The sequence below is a fragment of the Neophocaena asiaeorientalis genome, unplaced genomic scaffold (assembly GCF_003031525.2).
Source record: "Neophocaena asiaeorientalis asiaeorientalis breed wild unplaced genomic scaffold, Neophocaena_asiaeorientalis_V1.1 scaffold134, whole genome shotgun sequence".
NCBI lineage: Eukaryota > Metazoa > Chordata > Mammalia > Artiodactyla > Phocoenidae > Neophocaena > Neophocaena asiaeorientalis.
The window spans coordinates 30,207,607-30,226,526 of record NW_020185339.1 but is presented as its reverse complement, the minus strand read 5'-3'; the positions used below and the strand labels follow the sequence as shown (position 1 = coordinate 30,226,526).

General features: G+C 35.7%; 1 protein-coding gene across 2 annotated transcripts in view; it reads right to left on the bottom strand.

Annotated features, from left to right (window-relative positions):
- The window catches only part of RPAP3 (RNA polymerase II associated protein 3), a 42,653-nt gene that overhangs the window by 23,178 nt on the left and 555 nt on the right, over positions 1-18,920 (bottom strand). Inside the window, exons 2-10 of one of the 2 annotated variants that reach the window (XM_024737069.1) lie at positions 16,794-16,832; positions 16,544-16,702; positions 15,621-15,761; positions 10,437-10,559; positions 9,477-9,604; positions 6,397-6,518; positions 5,595-5,665; positions 4,455-4,580; positions 2,638-2,765 (exon numbers count right to left, since the gene is read on the bottom strand). In XM_024737069.1, coding sequence (XP_024592837.1) covers positions 2,638-2,765; positions 4,455-4,580; positions 5,595-5,665; positions 6,397-6,518; positions 9,477-9,604; positions 10,437-10,559; positions 15,621-15,761; positions 16,544-16,696 — 992 coding nt within the window. In that variant the 5' untranslated portion in view covers positions 16,697-16,702; positions 16,794-16,832. Of the gene's footprint in view, positions 1-2,637; positions 2,766-4,454; positions 4,581-5,594; positions 5,666-6,396; positions 6,519-9,476; positions 9,605-10,436; positions 10,560-15,620; positions 15,762-16,543; positions 16,728-16,793; positions 16,833-18,920 lie in introns of both variants that reach the window. The other variant, XM_024737068.1, reaches the window with a different exon arrangement.

The following is an 18,920-nucleotide window of genomic DNA, read 5'->3' as shown; positions in this document are numbered from 1 at the left end:
AAATGGGCAGAAGACCTAAATAGACATTTCTCCAAAGAAGGTATACAGATTGCCAACAAACAAATGGATGCTCAACATCACTAATCATTAGAGAAATGCAAATCAAAACTACAATGAGGTATCACCTCACACCAGTCAGAATGGCCATCATCAAAAAAATCTACAAACAATGCATGCTGGAGAGCGTGTGGAGAAAAGGGAATCCTCTTGCACTGTTGGTGGGAATGTAAATTGATAGAGCCACTATGGAGAACAGTATGGAGGTTCCTTAAAAAACTAAAAATAGAACTACCATATGACCCAGCAATCCCACTACTGGGCATATACCCTGAGAAAACCGTAATTCAAAAAGTCATGTACCAAAATGTTCACTGCAGCTCTATTTACAATAGCCAGGACATGGAAGCAACCTAAGTGTCCATCGACAGATGAATGGATAAAGAAGATGTGGCACATATATACAATGGAGTACTACTCAGCCATAAAAAGAAACGAAATTGAGTTATTTGTAGTCAGGTGGATGGACCTAGAGTCTGTCATACGGAGTGAAGTAAGTCAGAAAGAGAAAAACACATACCGTATGCTAATACATATACATGGAATCTAAAAAAACAAAATGGTTATGAAGAACATAGGGGCAGGACAGGAATAAAGACGCAGATGTAGACAATGGACTTGAGGACACTGGGAGGGGGAAAGGTAAGCTGGGATGAAGTGAGAGTGGCATGGACATATATACACTACCAAATGTAAAACAGATAGCTAGTGGGAAGCAGCTGCATAGCACAGGGTGATCAGCTCAGTGCTTTGTGACCACCTACAGGGGTGGGATAGGGAGGATGGGAGGGAGACTCAAGAGGGAGGAGATATGGGGACATATGTATATGTATAGCTGATTCATTTTGTTATAAGGCAGAAACTAATGCACCATTGTAAAGCAATTATACTCCACTAAAGGTGTTTAAAAAAGTCACATAATAGTTCTTTCAAATTAAAAAATACTTTTAACTTGTCATAATATACTTATGTGGTTATCAACTAAAGCAATAAAACACAAAAAATTAGAACTCTCATAAATGTAAATATAATCACCTATTAGAAGGTATTATTCTTGGCACTAGTCAAACCTAAAAATGTAGGCCTTACAATTTTTAAATCATGTGCAATTCTGGAATAGCAAAATTCAAAATTTTCCTTAGTAAGATATGCAATGATCTTTACTCTGACTAATCAAAATAATACACTTCTAATGTGTCTATTTATTTCAATGAGATTAAATATACAATCAAAATTTTCTTATATGATAGAGGTTCCTATCCTGAGATCCTGTGAGAGATCTGAAAACTTGGATGGGAAAAATACTGTACCCTTATTTTCATTAACTTTTAAATGAAATGCAGCTTTCCTTTCAATTACAAGTGTAGATAACAAACCACAGTAGTAAAAACAGTACCTATGACTTTGTCACCAATAAAAATCAGTTATTTTCATATCACATTACATTTGTTACAGACATCTTTAAGATACCACAACTACTTCAGGAATACAGTGGTAGTTTAACCTGCTGTTTGTTTGCATGTGATCATAGTACCCCTGTTTATAAATGCTCCTACGACACAGCTGGCCAGCTACCAGGCAACTCTGTCTGTAGCAGTCACTCGGATGCCAAAGCATGAAGCCATATGTTATCACACTGGTATAATGTAATCATCTGTGCTGCTTTCTGGGCATTACCTAGATATACTGGTTGATCAATATGTGGAAGATGTGTCAAAGAACCCCCAAATTCTAGTGGCTTTATTCAAACTTTCACAATAATATGTCTTTAAAAATTTTTTTAACTTTAACTTGCCTGTATTTTTATTTATTTTTAACTTGCCTGTATTTTAAACATAGTTTCTCATTTTGTACTGTTAATTTTTAAAAGTATGTATACCAATGTATCACAAATTTTAATATTTTTAAAACTCTATTTCAACATCGTTGATTTCCTTTGTAATCCTAAATGTATCATTATGCAGTTAAAAATATTATCTTGAGAAAGGTGCAACATGCAGCCAAAGTGGTCTACGGTACCAAAATAGTTTAGAATCCTTACTTATGATATTTATAGGAATTTTTAATTCTGTAACTAGTGTGTAAAGTATTATTACAACAGATTCAAAGACATAGTTTCTGTCATCAGATATTATCCTGCTGACTGTCCAACATGGAGCCCTTGAGTGCATCCAGAAATATGTGGTTAGTATCACAGGACCAAGTTTTAGTTGTATATGTAATCAATCAGCAGTTTCAATGACAGCAATTCCCTTTTGTTATATATGTATACACTTCCAGATAAGATTCTGCCCAAAGGGTTCTGAGGTTAAAAATAACTTTCAAATCACTAATTCAGAATAACATAAAGAAATTAAAGAAGTGTTAAATTGTGTAATGCCAGAGCATTAAAACAGGAAAAATATTTTAGAGCTAACTTTTACTGAATATGTACTATGACACACATACACACTCTCTCTCTCTAACTTTAATGCTTAGAAGTAAATGAATTAAATTTAAATTTATTATTTAGCTAATATGCCAATTTATGGTAAATTTCATTTTTCATCTTGTAAAGAATTAAAAGTAACCAATACTTACTTCTGAATCTTCAGATAGGCCATTGCTCTGTTAGCTGGAAGAAGGGCATTAGCGCCATCTGCTGCTATCCCTCGAGTATAGCATTCGATTGCTCTTTCATATTTCCCCTCTTTGAAAAATGCATTCCCCTGTCATTTTGGAAGAAGTATGGAGAAGAATAAAAAAGAAAATGCAAAAAAAAAAGGTTAGTTGAATTCAAATCTTTAGCAACACTGCAAGTATACCCATCATTATTATATCAATAATTAAACTATATTTTAATTGCTAAAAATCCATGATACATGTTTTAGAATCTGTTAGTTTGGATTGCTTTTATAATGGTGTTAATCTCTTCTGAGTACTAAAAAAAAAGTATGCTACTATATTACCTTGCGGCATTAACCATTATTTTATTAATTAAGATTGGACAAAGCTTAAATTAAAAACACATTTTAATAAATATAGGCCCAGGGGCTTCCCTGGTGGCGCAGTGGTTGAGAGTCCGCTTGCCGATGCAGGGGACACGGGTTCGTGCCCCGGTCTGGGAAGATCCCACATGCCGTGGAGCGGCTGGGCCCGTGAGCCATGGCCGCTGAGCCTGCACGTCCGGAGCCTGTGCTCCGCAACGAGAGAGGCCACAACAGTGAGAGGCCCGCGTACCGCAAAAAAAATTTTTAAATAAATAAAAAATAAATATAGGCCCAGGGGCTTCCCTGGTGGCACAGTGGTTAAGAATCCACCTGCCAATGCAGGGGACATGGGTTCAAGCCCTGGTCTGGGAAGATCCCACGTGCCGTGGAGCAACTAAGCCCAGGTGCCACAACTACTGAGCCTGCACTCTAGAGCCCGTGAGCCACAACTACTGAAGCCCGTGCGCCAGAACTACTGAAGCCCGTGTGCCTAGAGCCCGTGCTCTGCAACAAGAGAAGCCACCACAATGAGAAGCCTGGGCACCGCAACGCAGAGTAGCTGCCGCTCACGGCAACTAGAGAAAGCCCGCGCGCAGCAACGAAGACCAACATAGCCAAAAAATAAATAAGTAAATAGGATTTTATAAATAAATATAGGCCCGAACATTATACTCTTTAGTAATATTAGAATCTGTACAGGGAATTCCCTGGCGGTCCAGTGGTTAGGACTCCACACTCTCACTGCTGAGGGCCTTGGTTCAAACCCTGGTCAGGGAACTAAGATCCCACAAGCCACAAGGCACAGCCAAAAAAAATAGAATCTCTACAGAAGAATTTCAAAACTCAAATAATTTTTGTGAAAGAACAGAGTATCAGACTGTACAGCTCACTCTTCAGTGACATCAATGTGTCTAAACATAGGATAAATTAAACTGTACTGGAATGTGTATACTAGAGTTCACTAACATTTATTTCTAATCAGAATCAGATATATCACAATCAATAATCATTCCATAAGTATTTGTTGTGGGTCCATGAAAGGCTATAATATGTTAAATTAAATCTCAACTCAGGATTTCTAAAGAAATTTTTATCAGAAATAGTTCAGTGGGAGTTAATGAAAAATAAGTAAGAATGAATTGTAATTTATTTGTATGTTAAATTTATAACCACAATATGTAAATATATGTTAAAATGCTCAAAAGTAATTTGTTTCCTAAACTTAAATACTTTTTTAGTATTATGTATTAAGTCATCAATTACTCAAAGTTTTAATTAGTAGGCCCCAGAAGTTTTAGTATATTTAAGTTTCAGTTTCTACTGAAGAAGAATTTTAACATAATATTAGGAAAGACAGAAACTTAACTGATACACAAAAAGCTAAGAGTAAGCTCAGAGAAACATATATTTGTTGGAATCCTGGATTACCCGATCTTTCTCTGAAATGGCCTGCTGTTTATTCTGTTGCTCTTCAGTTTGTTTTTTCTCTCCTTCAGCTGACTTAATCATTGTATCAGCTTCCTCTGGATATGAGTTTTCTTTGGAAGTTAAAGCCTAGGAGACACAGCAGTCAGCTAAAATAAAACAAGTAATGGAAGACGCATACATATTTGACTTTAAAACAATAAATTATTCAAATATATTAGAATTCCTGCCACATTTCAAATAATTAAAATAATATTTAGGCCAATTCAAAATCTTTCTACTTACTAAAATAAAAAGCAAAGAAATTGAATGTGCATCTTATTCCAATTAAAATAAGTAATATTCACTAAAGACAGTTGTTCATTTATTCAACAAATATTTATCGAATTTCTACACTGTTCTAGGAACGATTTTCAAAAACCAAGAAGGTAATTGAGACCACATCACCAAATTTCTCAAATTTAATATTCATAGTCATTATTTGACCTCGGACAAAACACGAAAATATACAATACAGTTCACAATTATAAGCAAGTTGATATATCGACCAACAGATTTTATGTGCAATAAGTAATGGCAATATTTAAAGGCAGACTTTCCCCAATCATTGTCACTTTTTTATCAAAGTTTCAACAGATGGCAAAATAATTATAACTGATTCAACAGCAAAGTAAAAGGGATATGTAACTGTTCAGTATCATTTGACAGCAAATTTTACATTTAAGTACCTATTTTCTTACTGTTAAAAAATTAGTATTATTTTTGCTATATAGACCATAAAGATGGAGCAACTTTAAAACTATACAAAATCAAAGAAATATGCAAAAGTACAAAAATCAAAGCACAAGCCAAATAAGAAAAATCAGTGAGATAAAAAAAAAATGATTCTGACATCTAGGAAAAAGTGAAGCAGCAGTAGTTCTAAATATCTCAGACAACTTTTTAAGATAATAACTAATTAAGAATCTTTAAATACCATTATACCACCTCTAGCTTACAAATTTGTTTAGTAAAAAACTCTATAGTACAAAGAATTAAAAGTAGAAAAATGTCTGTGTTACATAGTACAAAGTCTATGCAAAAACCTTTACTTTATCAAATAAAAGTGATAAGTAATGTACTTAATTTAAACAGCCAGTGTACCTGATTAATTTTCCTGAGTTCATTTGTAGCTTCAAAGTTATTGGGTTCCAGTTCTAATACTTTTTCATAATCTGAGTAAAACAGAAGATAAAGAATATTTGAAAGACATATGAGATTAAAAAACTGGTATAGAACAACAATCATTTGCTTACATGTGACACATAGGTAACTATCCTGTAGCAAAATTAAGAGGAACTAAGAAACACTAACATTATGCCACTGGACTTCCTCCATTCCCCCAGGACAGACAAAACCCTGACAGAATCCTTGTGACAGATCACCTTCTTCTACCAGCCCCGGGGAGAATACTTGCTATCATAAGTTATACTTCATAAAACCAAGAAGGAGCACAATCTTTCAGACATCAGCGTCATTCAGATTTTGTGATCTGTACTATGCAAACCTATTTTATGGAATAATGGAAGGCTTAGAATTTACAAATAAATAAAAATGTGTTAAGGCTTTACATGCATTACCTCTAGCCTCATAATAGCCAACTAGATGTTTTAATCCCTATTTCACAGATGAGAAATTGAAAACCAGAGAAGATACATAACCTTCTCCTGGTCACACAGCTCATGGTCAAACGAGAATTTGAACCAAAGTCTAATTGGTGGCAAATAACATGCTCTTTTCCCAAAATATCAAGACACACTTTAAATTACAAAAATGAGTTTTATTCAATAATAGACAGATCTCTGAAGGTAGTAACTGTCATTCTCTATTATTCTTCATATAGCATCAGTTAAATTAAAAATTTAAATAATTTTTTAGATAAGGATGACTTGGAAAATATTAATACCTTTTTTGGCATCCTCTAATTTTTGCAAAGCAAATCGAGCAGCACCTCGTCTTGCATAAGCCTTTGTATAACTTCTATTCAAGGCAATTGCTAAATTACAATCAGACTCAGCAACAGCAAATCTACAATTTAAAAAAAAAATAAAAATCATCTGTTACACCAAAACTTCAAAAAATTTGTTTCTGAAATCTCTGAAAAGGGAATTTACTTCCCAATTGAAGGCATGTTTCCCATCTCCTTTTAGTGAAGCCCACTAAAATCAATAATTCCTGATGGTGAGACTTGAGTACTACTCCCTTTAAAGCAAAGAACAAAAATGCCCACTATCACTGCTTTTTCTCAGTACTGTGCTAGAGGTCCCGGCCAATGTAGTTCCGTAAGAAAGAAAAAAACAGCCAAAAGAACTGTAAAGGAAGGAACAAAACTGACATTCTTAGATGATATGATGGTCTACCAAGAAAACTCAAAAACAATCTGGAGACATTGTTAGAAATAATGAAAGTTTAGCAAGGTGGCTACCCTACTAGAGATCAGCAACAAAAAACTGATAAATCTAACAAAAGATGTACAAGATCCATATGCAGAAAATTACAAGACTGTCTTCAAAGACATCAAAGAAGTAGAGCAATTTCACATTCATCTATAATAAGACACAAAAACACAACAATATAATTCTCTCCAAACTGACCTACAAATCCAATGCAATTGTAATCAAAAGTTTTCAAGGAATTTGACAAGATGATTCTAAAATTTATACTGATAAGTAAAAGTTCAAAAATACCCAACATTCCTAAAGAATAATAAGGTAGGAGAATGCCCTATACCAAATACCAAGACATTATAATTATAATGCTACAATAATTAAAGACAGTGTGGAATGGTTATAGTAACGGGCAACAGATCAATGTAAAGAATAGAGAGATGAAAAAGAGATCCGTGCAAACTTGACATATGACAACAGTGGAATTGCAGATTCATGGGGAAAGCATGATATTCAACAAATAGGTCTGAAACAACTGGGATATTCATGTGAAAAGATATGAAATTGGAATTCTACCTTCAGCATATATAAAAAGACTTAAGCGTGAAAAGTAAAACTTTTAGGAGTAAATATAAGAGACTGTTACGAACTCAGCTACTTTAACAAATCATATTTTTCAAAGTGCCAACATTTTACAAAAATCAATAAAAGAAACACATTAAAATTAAAAATTTCTGGGACTTCCCTGGCAGTCCGTGGTTGAGACTCTGAGCTCCCAATGCAGGGGGCACAGGTTCAATCCCTGCATGGGGAACTAAGATCCCACATGCCACATGGTAGGGCGAAAAAATAATAATAATAATATTGTGAGAGGCCCGTGTACTGCAAAAAATAAATAAATAAAAATAGTAATAATAAAAATAAAAAATTATATTAAATTAAAATTTTCTGCTCACCAAGACTCCATATAAAAAGACCAACTACAAATTGAGACAAGATAATTATTATAAATAAACACTAAAGAATTAGTGTCTAGAGTAAAGAACTCTTAAAAATCAACAGCAAAACAGCCTAACAGAAAAATGGTCAAAAGATAAAACAGACATTTCACAGAAAAAAAATAACTAAGTGGTGAATAAACATATAAGAAGATGCTCAACCTCATTAGAAATTGGGGAAATGCAAGTTAAGGCCACAGTGAATTACCATTTTACACTCCCTAGACTGAAAACAATTCAGAAGCCCAATTATACCCGTGTTGGTAAAGATATGGAACATTCACTCTTATACACTGCTAACAGGAATGTTACAACTCCCCTTGTAGCAACTGGTTACCACCATTTAAAGTTGAACCTGTGAACATCCTATGACCCAGCACCAAGAAACAGGTACAAGAGTGTTCACAGTATCACTGTTGTTAAATAAGAAAGGGAAGGAGGGTGGAAGGCAGGGAAAGAAAGCAGGGAGAAGAAAAGGAAAGAGAGGAAGAAAGGAAGAAACCAACAATCCAGCAACCGGAGAATGGATACATAATGGTACATTAATAAAAAGGAACTGCATATAACAGTGAAAATGAGAGATCTACAGCTATATGCAAAATACAAACAAATCTTAGAAAGATACTATTCAAAGAAATAGACAAGCCACAGAAGACTACATCCAGTATGAAATACTTTTAAAGCTCAAAAATAAGCAATGTTATACAATATATTATTTAAAGATACATACATATAAAATGAACTTTTTTTTTAATCAAAAGAATGATATACAACTCAAGATAGTGGTTTACTGGGAGGGACAAGGGTCAGGATATGGAAAAGAATATCAAAGGTAGCTTCAAAAGTAATGTTCTGATTCTTAAGCTGGGTGGCAGGCTCATGCAGGTTTATTTAAAATTTTTCTTCATCATTTACACAGTGTAGATATCAAATATTATAAAATGTAAATATTCCCCTAATTTGTCAGGATATGAATAGCACGAGTTTCAAAGATCTAAAAATATTCTATTTAAAACAGTAAAAACTCAGACACCAATATAGTTCATATTTCCAAATAATTAAAACAGTAAGAATGTCCTCCTTGATGGTATTTGTCTTTTTAAAATTTCTTATGATAGGTCAGTTCCCTGCTTGGGATTAAGACCATACACATTTATGTTCTTCAACATTAAGTATTTATTTAAAGGGTATGACTTAAACAAATGTTGAAACATATTTTAAGTTTACCATAATAAAAGTTCTCTGTGTTAAATAGTGGATAAATAATTTTTCAAAATAATGAAGCAAAATTAATTTATAAAAAATTTTTACCCAGCTAACTTTTTTTGCGTCTGTGAATTAGGTAAAGAGCATCATTACTCAACATTTAGAGGAGGAACACCTCAGTAAAGTGAGCTACAGGAGCAGGGTTTGAGCACCTGAATGTTTAAAATGGCTTAAGTAAAAGAACCAAATAAAAGGGAGTGAGTTATAAAAATTTATAGTTGAAAAGAAATGTAAAACTTTTTCAAGCATTCCCACACATTTTATCACGAAAGGTTTTTTTTTTAAAGTCTCCATATACACATAAAATATTCACACACATTATGGAAATTCCTTACTTTTTCAGTCTAAAGTATGCTGATGCTCTGTTTGTTGGTAACACAGGATTATATGGGTCAGCACCCATGCCTTTGGTGTAGCATTCAATCGCTTCATCATATTTTCCTTGTTTGAAGTATTTATTACCCTGAAAAAGCATACAAGTCAGATATATACTGGCACAGAATTCCAGAGCCATTTTCTTTCATTATTATCCATCTCTTCCTATCTCATTAGCCATGTGATCAAGGCTCACAAGAAAGGCAAGGGAATTAAGCAAAGTGGTCTTTTTACAAGCGCTAAAATTCACTACATAGTCATAGTTTGGTCACAATCCAAGAGCCCTGGCAGAAAAATGAGTAAAATACCTAGCATTATATACTTTTTGTTGACAATAAGAACCCACAGAAATGTAACAAAAGAAAGGCATAAAGATAAATTTTAATCTGAAAGAGTGCCACCTCTTTGAAAAGCAATATAGCCAGTTTTACAATAATGAGGCATTCCTCAGGGAGATGCTGAACGTTCCAAAAAGCAACCAAAGATGGTCTGTGATATGGAGGAATGGGATATAATGTCCATGTCAAGAATCACGCGCTGATTTGATTAGTACTTCAGTCTACTACTTAAAGCCCTGGAATAACTCTCTGTATGCTCCAAGCACTTTACATATAATAATTCATTTAATAACACAACCACCCATTGAGGTTTAGTAATAATATTAATCTTATTTTACAGCTGAGAAAACTGAGTACACACAGGCAATTTAAAGAACTTGACACAGGATGTGAACCTAGATAATCTGGTTTTAGAGCACATACTCCTAACCACTACGCTATACTGCCTCCCGATAGCGATATAGCCAATAACAGCTTAAAGTTTGAACACCCCCTAAATTATGCTGTAGAAATCTTGGGATGGACATGATTTTCTACATATCCTGCTTACTTGAAGGAACGAACGGCTAACCTAAAGAGTACCTTTTCTTTTAGAGCAAGAGCCTTTTGTGAATCTACATGAATCCCATCTTCTTCTGACTCCGATTCTTGAGACAAAGAATCATGGGTACTCTCTTCTTTGTCAAGCTCATCAAGGATACTGTCCTGAAATCAAAAGTAGGGAAACAGTGTTCATAATTACATGACCATTAAAAACAGAAGATAAACTCCGCCCCCCCCAAAAGAACATTCAACAAAACATTAAGTTGTTACAATCTAAGGACCTAAAGGCCTACAAAAGCAACTCAAGTAACCTCTCATTCTTAAGACTAAACCCAGACAAAAGGGTATTCTTGCTTAGAAAACCAAGATCCAAACCACTTAGAGAATCTGACTTTGAATTCATAAAGTGAGCTAAGTCAATAGAGTCTAAAAATCACCCCTAAATCACAAACTATTAGCAGTGAAGTATTATTCCTTTACATAAGAGAAGTTTGCAAATAACCCCAAATCTATATAATTGCATCCAACAGCAGAGAAAGGTTTTATCTAAAAACCTTTTTTTTCTCTTATTTTTAAAAGAAAAACTGCTTGTAGAGCACAATTAACTCCTGATTCTCACAGCAACCTATGAGGTAGACATAATTACCCATGTGTTTCACTTGAAGGAAATGACAAATAGAAGTTAGTTAACTCACTCAGGGTCACTCAGCTAGTAAGTGGCCAAATGAGGATCTGAACCCAGGCAGTCTGCCTCCTCCAGAGGGTTCTCAATGACTATAGTATACTGTTTCTCAGTGTATTCCAAAATATAGCTGACTCTACCAAAGAAAATACATAACATGCTAGTCCAGCAGTTCCCAATCTCTTCTGACTCACACATTCCTTTCACGGTAATGAATCATTTCATGGACCCCATCAGTATTTTTTTAATCACTTTTTTTAGCACATATAATAAAAGAATGATTTTTAGTAAGAGATTTTTCTTTTTTTTCCCACACCACTTGGCTCACGGGATCTCAGTTCCCCAGCCAGGGACTGAACCCAGGCCACGGCAGTGAAAGCCCAGAATCGTAATCACTAGGCCACCAGGGAACTCCCTAGTAAGAGATTTTAAACCAGTAACCATAAAAGAGTTCATTAAAACTCATGTAAACGGGCTTCCCTGGTGGCGCAGTGGTTAAGAACCTGCCTGCCAATGCAGAGGACACGGGTTCAAGCCCTGGTCTGGAAAGATCCCACGTGCTGCAGAGCGACTAAGCCCGTGAGCCACAACTACTGGGCCTGCGCTCTAGAGCCCATGCTCGGCACAAGAGAAGCCACCGCAATGAGAAGCCCGCACACGCAACAAAGAGTAGCACACCCTCTTGATGCAACTAGAGAAAGCCCACACGCAACAACGAAGACCCAATGCAGCCAAAAATAAGTAAAATAAAATTTAAAAATTTATTAAAAAGAAAACTCATGTAAACAAAAACTTATTATATAAACAAAATCCTTTCTGTATTTAACAATATACTATTTTAAATAATTTATGTAGGAAAAAATTGTTGATAAATTAAAAAACAAAATAAGACCTATGCTTAGTTTCATTGAATGAACATTCAAAGATGGACTGAAATTTAGCTATGTGTATCAGCATGAAGATTCTAGAAATTCCATCAGCCTACCAAGATTAAAGCCAAGACTGTCCAACCCTGTTACACAGACATGTGTAGAAAACTAACAGCAGCAGAACACCAAAGCCGCTGCTCTGATCTGAACTAGAATGGAACAATCATGACTGCACTGGCCACACAAACCAGGAGTTCAATCAATATCTGTTGAATGAATAAATGACTGTAGAAAGCAACTCTCTAAGAAATCATCTGACATGATGCCTTTTAGGAAAGGGCATTATAAGAAGATTCCAATTTATGAAAAGGAAAAGGCTACATAGAAGGGGGTAAAGTTACAAAAAATTAAAGCAGACTAAATAATACTTAGCAGAGAATAAATCATGTTCAGAAAGTATCATTTCCAACAGTAATAAATTCAAGACCCAAAATCATACTTCTCTTGCATCGAGACATTACTAAAGCAGATGACATACTATTTAAATAATAATGTGTGCTCTCTCTGGACTCAATTAGCCTTGGTTTCATTAAGAAAAATACAACCAGGGCAGAAGACCTAAATAGACATTTCTCCAAAGAAGACATACAGATGGACAATAGGCACATGAAAAGATGCTCAACATCACTAATTATCAGAGAAATGCAAATCAAAACTACAATGAGGTATCACTTCACACCAGTCAGAGCAGCCATCATCAAAAAGTCTACAAATAATAAATGCTGGAGAGGGCGTGGAGAAAAAGGAACCCTCCCACTCTGCTGGTGGGAATGTAAATTGGTTCAGCCACTATGGAGAACAGTATAGAGGTTCCTTACAAAACTAAAAATAGAGCTACCATATGATCCAGCAATCCCACTCCTGGGCATGTAACTGGAAAAGACAAAAACTCTAATTTGAAAACATACATGCAGCCCAATGCTCCTAGCAGCACTATTTACAATAGCCAAGATACGGAAGCAACCTAAATGTCCATCGACAGAGGAAGGGATAAAGAAAATGTGGTACATATATACAATGGAATATTTCTCAGCCACAAAAAAGAATAAAATAATGCCATTTGCAGCAACATGGATGGATATGGAGATTATCATACTAAGTGAAGTAAGTCAGACAGAGAGAGACAAATATCATATGATATTGCTTATATGCAGAATCTAAAAAATAAAAAAAAAAGATACAAATGAATTTATTTATAAAACAGAAACAGAGTCACAGACTTAGAGAACAAACTTACGGTTACTGGGGGGAAGGGTCGGGGGGCAGGGATAGATTGGGAGTTTGGGATTGACATATACACACTACTGTATTTAAAATAGATAACCAACAAGGACCTACTGTACAGCACAGAGAACTCTGCTCAATATTCTGTAATAACCTAAACGGGAAAAGAGTTTGAAAAAGAATAGATACATGTATATGTATAACTGAATCACTTTGCTGTACACCTGAAACTAACACAACATTGTTAATCGACTATGCTCCAATATAAAATAAAAATTAAAAAAAGAAAAAGAAAAAAGTGATACAAACGAACTCACTTACAAAACAGAAACAGACTCTCAGACATAGAAAACAGTTTATGGTTACCAAAGGGGGAAGTGGGGGAGGGATAAATTAGGAGTTTGGGTTTAACAGATATACACTACTATATATAAAACATAAACAATAAGGACCGACTATATAGCACAGGGAACTATATTCAATATCTTGTAATAACCTGTAATGGAAAAGAATCTGAAAAAGTACAGATAAGTGTGTGTGTATATATACATATAAAACTGAATCACTTTGCTGTACACCTGAAACTAAACTGTAAATCAACTATACTTCAATTTAAAAATTAATTAAAATAAATGTTTTATAAAAAGAGAAATAAAACTAATTTGAAAAACCATTTGGCAGTATCTTCTAATGCTAAATGCATATACAAACTATGACCAAGCAAATACCATCCCAGGTGCTATATCCATCAAAAGACATGTACAAGAATGTTCATAGCAGGTTTATTCATAACGGCCCCAAGCTGAAAACAACTCAGTGTATATCAATAGGAGAATGGATACACAAATTGTGATATATCCACACAATGGAATTCTGATCAGCAATGAAAAAGAACAAACTACTGCTACTGACACTACAGATCAATCTCAGACAATAATAGCAAAAGAAGCCAAACAGAGAACCGTGCATACTGTACGATGCAACTGTAAGAAATTCCAAAACTGGCAAAACCTATCTACAATATTAGAGATCACAACAGTGGCCACCTCTGGGAGGTAATCAACGGAAAAGGGAGGTTTCTGGGATACGAGAAATGTTCTATATCTTGATCTGCATGGTAGTTTCTCAGTTTTGTACATGAGTGAAAATTCAGGAAGTTGTACATTTAAGATTTGGGGACTTTACTGTATGAATGTTATACCTCAATAAAAATGTTAAGCAAAAAAGTGCAAAGAAAATAATACACACAAAAATCAGAATAGTAGTTACCTCTGAAGGTAGAGAGGAGAAAAGAAGATGGGACAGGGAAGGAGCACACTGGCAGCTTCAATGGGATTGAAAAAATTCTCTTTATGTTAGGTGGTGGGTTTATGTATTCATTTTATTATCATGCTTTAGAACACGTATCTCTACAAACTATTTTGTATGAATCAAATATTACATAATGAACACTTTTAAAAAAGACTAAAAGCGAGTGTGTATTCCAAATCAACCTAACAAAATCAACCCTTAGGGTGGGTCAGAGTCTGCAATAAGGCTGGCCAACAGGTTCCCGTTCACAGGTTGGCCTGACAGTGGCTGCTTGGAATACTGCATAGAGGGTTATGTGGCAGAGTAATTAATTCTCCAGCTACACTGTGTCTCATGTGTGGGAGATGGGAGGCATGCACCACACCAGCCTAGAAGGGCCCTTCCTGAAATCAAGATAGCCCTAATTCTATTGTCACGCAGCCCTAGCCCTAAGACTAAACCCAAAGGCATTCTCTTTTAGCCAGTATTCTACAGGTCCTTCGGTCTCTTAAAAAAAAAAATGTTGGTAGAGTCCTTCTTTTCTCATATTATTACTATCTTAGAATTCTGGCTGTTTAAGGGTTAGAGATGATGAAGAGGAAGGAGGTAGGCGCAACTATAGGTGGAGAGGTCTTTGTGGTGATGCAATATTTCCGTACCTTAATTGCAATGGTGGTTACCCAAATCTACAGGTCATAAAATGGCAAAGAACTATACATACATTGCACCGATATCAATTTCCTGGTTTTGATACTGTACTATAAATAAGATGTAACCATTAGGGGAGATTGGGTGAAGAGTACACTGGATCTCTTATGTACTATTTGTGCAAAAGGAGGAAAAAAAGAAAAAATAGGAAAAAAGAAAAGAATCCAGCTGTTTTAGCCACTATTCACTGAAAGAGGACTGTAGGAGAAAACATAATCTAGTTAACGGAACAGCTAGGTATTTAAGCTTTTATTCCACACAAAATAGTCTATAAGAGAAAGACACAGGTCCTAAGAACTCTACATTATTTTTCATTTAATCCATGACTCTTAACTAACTCCAAGAAAATTTTACTCAAATACTAAGAAGCATATAACCAGATTAACTTACCACATCAAGTTTTGCCCATGCCTCATAATCATAAGATTTTATCCTGTTTTTTGTGTTTTCATCTTTGGTTTTTTTAGATGACTCTTTAACTTTGCCTTTCTTCTTTTTCCTAAGATTCCCATTTCGAATAGGAGGTAAATTCTAGGAAGGGAAAACAACACAACGTTTTAAGACTGCTCTTTTCTTTTCTGTATAACTAGCGATGTTTAAAATTCTCACTAAAGTATATTTTCAAGTAAAAGTAATTTTTAATTTAATTTTCAAGTGGTTAGAAATAACAATTCACTCATTTATAATGATAACTTATGCCTGAAAAGTTTAATTCATCCTTTGACAAATATTGAACATTGTTCAGTCATAAGAAAAGTATTGACATTACCTAGAAATTTTAATTATACACTTTGCATTTTAGGATTTGCAATCCTAAATTCAAAAACTGCCTGATCTTCAGCCTTGGTACAATGATTTAGCAGCAGTACAATGGCACACTGAACTGGCTCCACGTCATTACAAACAGTATGAAAACGCTATCTGTATTTGAATGCACTGTCTTAAGAAAACCATTTGGTTGAGTCTAGGTACTACCTAAGTTTTTACGGCAATACTGTATGTTAATATATCACTAAATATATAATTATATATGATATACAGAATTATATACAAACCCACATATTTTATGATTCTGTTCATTTACCTTAAAATTATCACATGGTCTTCCTTTCAGGAACTATTCACTAAGCCTTAAAATGTCTTAATATAGTTAATACAATTATTACAAAGACTTTAAAAAGCAGAATTTTTCAAAATGTTGGCAGAAAGCAAATCACTTCAATCAGTATTTCCACAAAACATTTTAAAGGTGGTGCTTTACTTTAAGATAGTTTTGCTGGATGCTAAAGTAGGAATTTAGTTAAGCAATTTACCTCTTCAGGAACACCACTCTGTCTTCTAAGTTCCATATCCTTTTGTTTAATATCTTTTTCCCAGTTTTCTAAATCCCTCATAAAGTCTTGTAACTCTTCTGCATTTTGTTTCACTTGTAGTTGTAATTCAATTGCTTTACTTGCTGAAGTCATTGTGGCCTGCACAGTTTTTATCAACCAACCTCTGATAAGAATTAAATAGAATTATTTGGTTTATTTTTTTGAAACCCAGCTAATTAATGATTTTTACCTCTTCATAAATGGCCAAGATACATGTAAGGAAAGGAACCTAAAGTGATGCAGAAGAAAGAAAATATCAGTATATTATGCTTAAAATGAGTCAATCAATGTTTCCTGAATAAACAAATGCAAAATAAACAGATAGGTTGGGCATCCATGCAATGTGCATGAAAGGCAACAGGGAGGAAATCACTGAAAATTAGCAAGCAGCCTATGGGAGCAGATTGGCTGCTCATCTCTAGAGTTTATAAGTTTAGCCTAATTACCTCCTTTACTCTTTTTTTTTTTCAACATTTATTGAACTTTGGCTATGTGAAAGGCCCTGTATCAAGATTTAGGGATGCAAAAATAAGACAAGGTCCCTTCTCTAGTGGAGGAGAAAAGAAAATAATCGAAGTACTGAGTAACGAAATATTATGCTAGGCAGGGTTTCTCAACCTTGGGACTACTGACATTTTGGGCCAGATAATTCTTTGTTGTGGGTTGGCTGTCCTGTGCATTGTAGGATGGTTGGCAGCATCCCTGGCCTCTACTAACTAGTTGCCAGTATTACTCCCTTCCCTCTGGACTGTAACAACCAAAAATGTCTCCGGACATTTTCAAATATCCCCTGGTTGAGAACCACTGTGCTAGCGGTACATGCAGATGCTATGGGGCTGACCACAAAGGACAGGTATAAATCAGACAGTAGGGTGGCAGGTTCAAGGAAAGAGTCCCCAGAGGTGCTGAAATTTAGCCATGTTTCAAAAGGGGTCAGCCAAGTGATTAATGTGGAGGAGTGGGCCAGGAGAATGAGGGACTGGGAGGGAGAATAACGGAAGAGAAGGCAAATACGGGACAGATCAGGAAATGCCAGGCCATGAGATCTGACCTACAGTCTGAAAGCTATGGGAAACATTAAGGTGGTAAAATAAAAGGGACATGATGACTCATTAGATTGAGGAGTTGGTGAGCAGAGAAGGACTCAAAGTCTTAGATTTCTGGTTTGGGAGCCTGGTAAGATTAGTGGTACCACTTTGAGTCAGGAATCACAATTTTAAAAGGAAAAGAGGTTTCAGGATTGCAGAACATGTGTAAAGACAGATGTTTTTCAGTTTGGGATAAGGTAACTGAGTTCTTACGGGACATCAGGACATAGCCAGTATGTACTTACAGAGGGCTAGAAATATAAATTTGGGTGTCACTAGCATAAGGTAGAAACTACAATCATGAGATCTGGATATGTTTAATTACTGTGACAATGGGGGGGGCGCTGGGGGAAGCCTGAAGAACACATATCTAGGGAACAAACCAAGGAAGAAATGCCAACACAGTAAAAATCAGGCAGTGGCATCTAGAGAGCTGGGAGGAAAACTTGGAGTACTGTCACAGAAGAGAAGTTTTAGTTCAAAAAGACGGAAAGTTAGCAGTGTCAAAGGCCACAGAAGTCACATGGAGGAAATAAAGTGCATTATATTTAGTCATATAAAGGTTATTTAGTTTTAATGGGATTTTTTTTAAGGACAGAAATGAAATGAGCTGAGTAAATGAGATTATATGGGGATTAGCATAATCTTGCCTTTCATAACCTAAAATTGCCCACGAGTATGGGGGGGAATTGAGGAACAAGGTAAAAGAAAATATAGGAAAGGGGATGCGTGATGCGGCAAGGTCCCCAAAAAGGTGGGAGGGAATTCAAAGCTTAAGTGTGTATCGGGTAGACAGGGGGGTGAGGGTTGGTTAGGATGGGAGAGACAGAAGAGATTAGAAAAGGGATTCGTTTAGGAGGAGGAACAGATGTTTGCAACCGCATATAGGTCTTCTGACCCCCCAGCCTTGCGTCAGAAAGTAAACTAAACTTAAGCTTCTTTCAGGCAGTGCCCATGTTTGATCACATACGTATATCTCATTAAAAAACAAAGCTAGTACAATGTTTTGCCGAAGGACTCAAAAATGTGAATAAGGGCTTCCTTGGTGGCGCAGTGGTTGAGGGTCCACCCGCAGATGCAGGGGACGCGGGTTCGTGCCCCGGTCCGGGAAGATCCCACATGCCGCGGAGCGGCTGGGCCCGTGAGCCATGGCCGCTGGGCCTGCGCGTCCGGAGCCTGTGCTCCGCAACGGGAGAGGCCACAATAGTGAGAGGCCCGCGTATTGCAAA